Here is a 4852-nt window from a genome sequence, read left to right as displayed (position 1 = left end):
CTCACAAAACAAAACAGCTGATAGTAGTCAAAGATGGCCGCCGCTACTATGGCGGGCCTCGACGCCCACAGGATGGAGAAGAAGAAATTCGAGTACTTTTCCTCCATAAACTCCATGGCAAACAAGATAATGCAGGAGCGGGAGAAAATAAAAGCCGAGTACGGCCCTTCCTGGGAGAAAATGACCCCTCAGGAGCAAGACACCGCCGTAGATAACAGCATGATGGACCCTCATATCAGAGCCAGATACGCTATGCATAAAGTGGACCGAGAGGAGGTGGTCTGTTACCCTAAACTGCTTCTCCAGACCGGTCAGAAGATTGTCCACTTTGGTGAAGAGGTATTTAAAAATTATTTGATTTTTATAGTAAGGTTTTACGCTCTTTTTGGTGTTGTTGCTAACAATAGCCACGTAGACGTAAATTACGTAGCTAAACGTCACAACAGCTTTTTTAACGTAACTAACTTAAAGAATTGGCTTACGATCGGGATACGCTTGGTTTGTAGAATACCATAATATCAGCGGCAAAGCGATTAGGAAAATGAAACAGCTACACATATTATAAATTATAACAACAACAAAAACGTTAGAGGTGACAAAAGCACTATTCGGAAAAGACAACACTATGTAGCTGTTAAAAAGTACTTTTATAATTATTTAATTAACTGTACCTATTCTGGAAGCATCTATTTCCACTTTCACACCTAAATGTCCCCACCATAATAGAATAATGTCTTTGTAATGTTCATTTTGTAAGTAATGATTTTAAAGGCATGATTTTTTTTTCTGAGATTCGAAAAGGAAATGTTAAAATTTAAAAGAAAAACAATTAAAAGCACACTATACAATGTTATTTTAAGGATTTTCCAAAGCAAAGATTTGTAACTTTGTTTTGGTAACATCTCTATCTTTCCTGTTAAAGTGTAAAAATTTTATTTCTGTATGATAAAATACATATTTTAATCAAAAGTATCCAGAGTAGACATACATTGCTTGTGTCTGAGTGTTTCATATCATTATGTAACAGTCTGAGAAAATACAATTAAAATAGAAAAAAACTTTGTCTACCATACACAATGATGGCAGAAATTTGCCTTTGGCTTGCTTACACACAACAATGTAATAAAAATACATTAAAATACAATTATAAAAGAGTTAATTGCAGACACAGCAGCAGATTCACTTCATCAAGGGAAGAGAAGCTCAAAAGACCATTAACAACTTGCTCAGCTCCTTGATGGCAGAAATCACAAAATTATTTCTGTACACATTTTATACACATACACATAAGCTATATGAATTGAAGTGTGGACTAAAAACAAGTAAATAGTTTAAAATCGTGTACAGCACCAGATAAAAACAAATATCAATACAGATATTTTTAGTTTTGCTCGCCATTCAGTTCCAGTTATAAACGGTGTTGGTTTTCATTCTATTACCAGACATCTTCTCTCATATTGCTGATTGGTATAAAACAGTTGTAGTTGCTTATATTACAGCTTTCATTATTAAGGTTTTCATTTTTCTTATAGGATATCACTTGGCAGGATGAGCACTCTGCCCCTTTCTCGTGGGAGACAAAGGTAACATTTCATTAACGGATAACATACACATAGCTTACCTTTATTTGCATCTTTGCAGTATATTTTATTCATAGATGTTATTGTATATGCCTGAAAAATGTGTCTATTATAAACCAATTTGTTTTCCAGAGTCAGATGGAGTTCAGTTTGATGTCAGGTTCAGCAGATCAGGTGACCTCTTCCTCACAGGCTGACTCCAAAAATGCAAAAGTTTCTCATTCAAATCAGCTTGGAAAGAGTACAGCAGGAGCTAAGGTACTGATTTTTTTGTGTATTCATAACCTGTGCAGAAATTTAATGTGCATTTTTTTTTTTCTTGGAAGCACGGTTTTTGATGGAATGGTCACTGCTTTTAATCTGATTGTTTATTTGATTTGATTCGGAAGGTATCTGCCAGTGAGGGGCGAAGGCCAGAGGAAGAGTCGTCCTTCTGGAAGATCAGTGCTGAAAGGTCGAGGCTGGAAGGGGAAAAAGCTGACTTCCAGTCCCTGACCCCGAGTCAGATCAAATCGCTGGAAAAGGGAGAGAAACCCCTCCCTTCCTACCTCCGACAGGTAAACACAGATAAATACAGCAGAAGTGTTTATATATATATATATATATATATATATATATATATATATATATATAACATTATCCAACTACATTGTTTAAATGTTTTTTTTTTTTTTATTCAGGAGAGCTCCACCATCTCAAAGGAGCCTGAAATCGCTGAGTTCCACCCTCCAGCTCCTGCCAAGTCCATCAAACATCGGGCGCCCAAGCCTCCTGCCCCACAGCCCCCCGGCCCAGTGGCTGTCAGTGCAACACCTGCATCCATCTCCATCGCACCCACACCGGCACCGCCCATCAGTGACTCCTCTACAGTTGCAGTTTGGGAGAGATCTCAGAGCACCCTGCCGTCTGTCAGCAACACCCCGGATGAAATCTTTTCCTCCAATCCCATATCCAAGCCTTCTAAGTCCTCCACAGCTGCAGAGAAGGAGAAAGTGGAGGAAAGTTCTCCTCCTTTGGACATGAGCCCCACCTTTGCCCAGGTGAGACCTAAAACGGGTTAAATAAGCACCAATCCTGACAAGACACAATACGTTCATAACAGTAGAGTAACAACACTAATGGTTAAAATGCTCTATTCACAGTTTAACACAAGCAACAGCATCCTGAAGACTGGATTTGACTTCTTGGACAACTGGTAAAAATAAAACAACCCAAACACAGACCAGTCGAATGAAGCATCCTCATCATTATTTTGGAAATGGACCACACCGCCATGACTACAGGCGTTCACGTCTAGATTTAAGAGACAACCTCTTTAATGTTCCTGTTATCATCCTGTGTAGCTTAAGAGATTATTTCACCACTTGTGTATTTTTGGCTTTTTGACTTTTTTCCAAAGCAGAAGAGCATCTTTCCTTGTTTTCCTCTTGGTATGTTACAAGTCTGGATGCATGATCACTGAACTGCCTACAGACACTATGTCCCAAAACACTAAAAGCATGTCTTTCTTTACTACAAAAGCTTTATATTGCATTTGGGGTAGGGCTGGATGATATAGAAAAAAAGCATATCGATAAAAAAAATGAATATTGAATGATAATTACATAAAAGATATAAAACCATATTTTAAGTGAGCTCTTACCATTTAATGGTATTGCTAACTGAATTTTGATTAAATAAAAATAACTTAATAGACCTGAGTTATGTTACTAAAAATGAAATCCTCAGGTTCTATTCTTTGTCTATGTATTGAATTGAGAGGCTGAGGTAGGGCTCGGATGTTACCCTCTTTTGTGCCATTGTGCCACACGTCTATCGATCGATAAATATTGTTATTAAATTATCATCCAGCCCTACTTTGTTTTTTTTTTTATTTGTTTTTGTCTTAAATGCTTTTACTTTATAACTGTATATGTTTCTGATGTGTTAACCTTGAAGTGTTAAAGCTGTTTTTAAGGCTGCGGTTCTGCACACATTCAGTCTAATAAGGAATTCTGTTATTTAAGGGATTTTTAAGAAATTGAAAAAAAAATGTTTAAATCATGAAAATGAACCATGATTAGATTTAGTTTAAGTCCAATAGAATCTTTATATTTTTAAGGTAGCTGAAAAAATTTAAAGATTAGACATCTCTTGCTCCAACACCACTACATTGCATCATTCCATCTACGCCTTTTGTTTTTTTTAAAGAGATTATGTGCATTTAAACCTTTCCATGTCAGTAAACCAACACTAGTACAGTGATTTGTAGTGTTTATGATAGACTAAATATCTAGAGTACTATTTTAACTAGTTTTATATTTATCTGCTAATTTTATCCTCAGCTTTACGTGTACAGTGAGCTCACGTGAGTTATGGAATTGGAATGAATAAAATAAAATAAATTAAATCTTAAACTTTTTTATGTCTTTAAGTCTGTTTAGAGGCTGGATATTAACATTTGTTTTGTTTCACGGAAGCTTTTAAGTCCTAGTAGTTTAATGTCTAAAGTCACGGTATGTAAACAAGACAGCCACATGTCAGAGAGTGAGGTTCCAGACAGAAATGTTTCATATATCAAGATTTTTTGGGGATTTCCTGATCTTAAAATATAAAACTTTAAAGTCTAATAATATGTTTTTAATTGGATGGAATTGTAATGAAAATCTTTTGGAGAAAAAATATCCATAACAACCAACATTCTCCTGAGGATCCAAATGAATTTGAATTAACTTTCTAGCTTATATGACTTTTTATCCCGAGTTGTACTTTCAAATCTAAAATGAGCTGTAAAAAAAAATCTGAAGCCAGATGACAGAGATATTACCTAGATTTCTTTTAGTTAAATCAAGAAGCTTAGATTTGGCCTCAATCTTTTACCTTCTGGTAAAAGGCAGCTGATCTGCAGAGTATTTATAGCAGTGCTGCTTTCATGCATATTCTATGCTGTGGGAAGGGACAGAACGACTAGACTCCTCTGTATTCTAACAACACAGGAAAATTTAAAGTGTTTTTTTTAGGACTAGAAAAATAACTTGTTCTACCCTCTAACACTGCGAAAACTGATCTAATAATAAATATATTTGCCCTCCAGGTAAATAGGATGAACAAATGGAAAGGGGTTTTGCCTTGATGGAGTTGTTTTTAGATCATATTGCATTGGTAAATTGTCTTACCTGCTCAACTCACGAAAGGGGCTCCATTGGGTTTTCCCCTTAACTGCCGTTTACTTGACTTACATGAATGTCACTGCAGGAAGTGAAAGCCTGCAGAGGGGACGCATCTAAAACATT

The 4852-nt window shown here is 36.1% G+C and overlaps 1 protein-coding gene across 1 annotated transcript; it reads left to right on the top strand.

Moving 5' to 3' along the window:
* On the top strand, positions 1 to 2782 carry cunh1orf198 (chromosome unknown C1orf198 homolog). The gene is made up of 6 exons (XM_038303694.1): positions 1 to 339; positions 1533 to 1583; positions 1713 to 1838; positions 1970 to 2137; positions 2261 to 2620; positions 2723 to 2782. Exons 1-6 carry the CDS (start codon positions 34 to 36, stop codon positions 2777 to 2779), a joined length of 1068 nt encoding a protein of 355 aa, XP_038159622.1. The 5' UTR covers positions 1 to 33; the 3' UTR covers positions 2780 to 2782.
* Positions 2783 to 4852: the final 2070 nt, after the last annotated feature.

This window comes from Cyprinodon tularosa, unplaced genomic scaffold (assembly GCF_016077235.1).
Source record: "Cyprinodon tularosa strain WSP-4 unplaced genomic scaffold, ASM1607723v1 ctg517, whole genome shotgun sequence".
Lineage (NCBI taxonomy): Eukaryota > Metazoa > Chordata > Actinopteri > Cyprinodontiformes > Cyprinodontidae > Cyprinodon > Cyprinodon tularosa.
This window is presented reverse-complemented; position numbering and strand designations above follow the sequence as displayed.

Bases quoted from the DNA above. Each gene is read 5' to 3' on its own strand.
- cunh1orf198 (XM_038303694.1), top strand. From the start codon at position 34: ATGGCCGCCGCTACTATGGCGGGCCTCGACGCCCACAGGATGGAGAAG. The intron at 340-1,532 runs GTATTTAAAAAT...TTTTTCTTATAG, and splicing joins TTGTCCACTTTGGTGAAGAG to GATATCACTTGGCAGGATGA. The intron at 2,138-2,260 runs GTAAACACAGAT...TTTTTTATTCAG, and splicing joins TCCCTTCCTACCTCCGACAG to GAGAGCTCCACCATCTCAAA.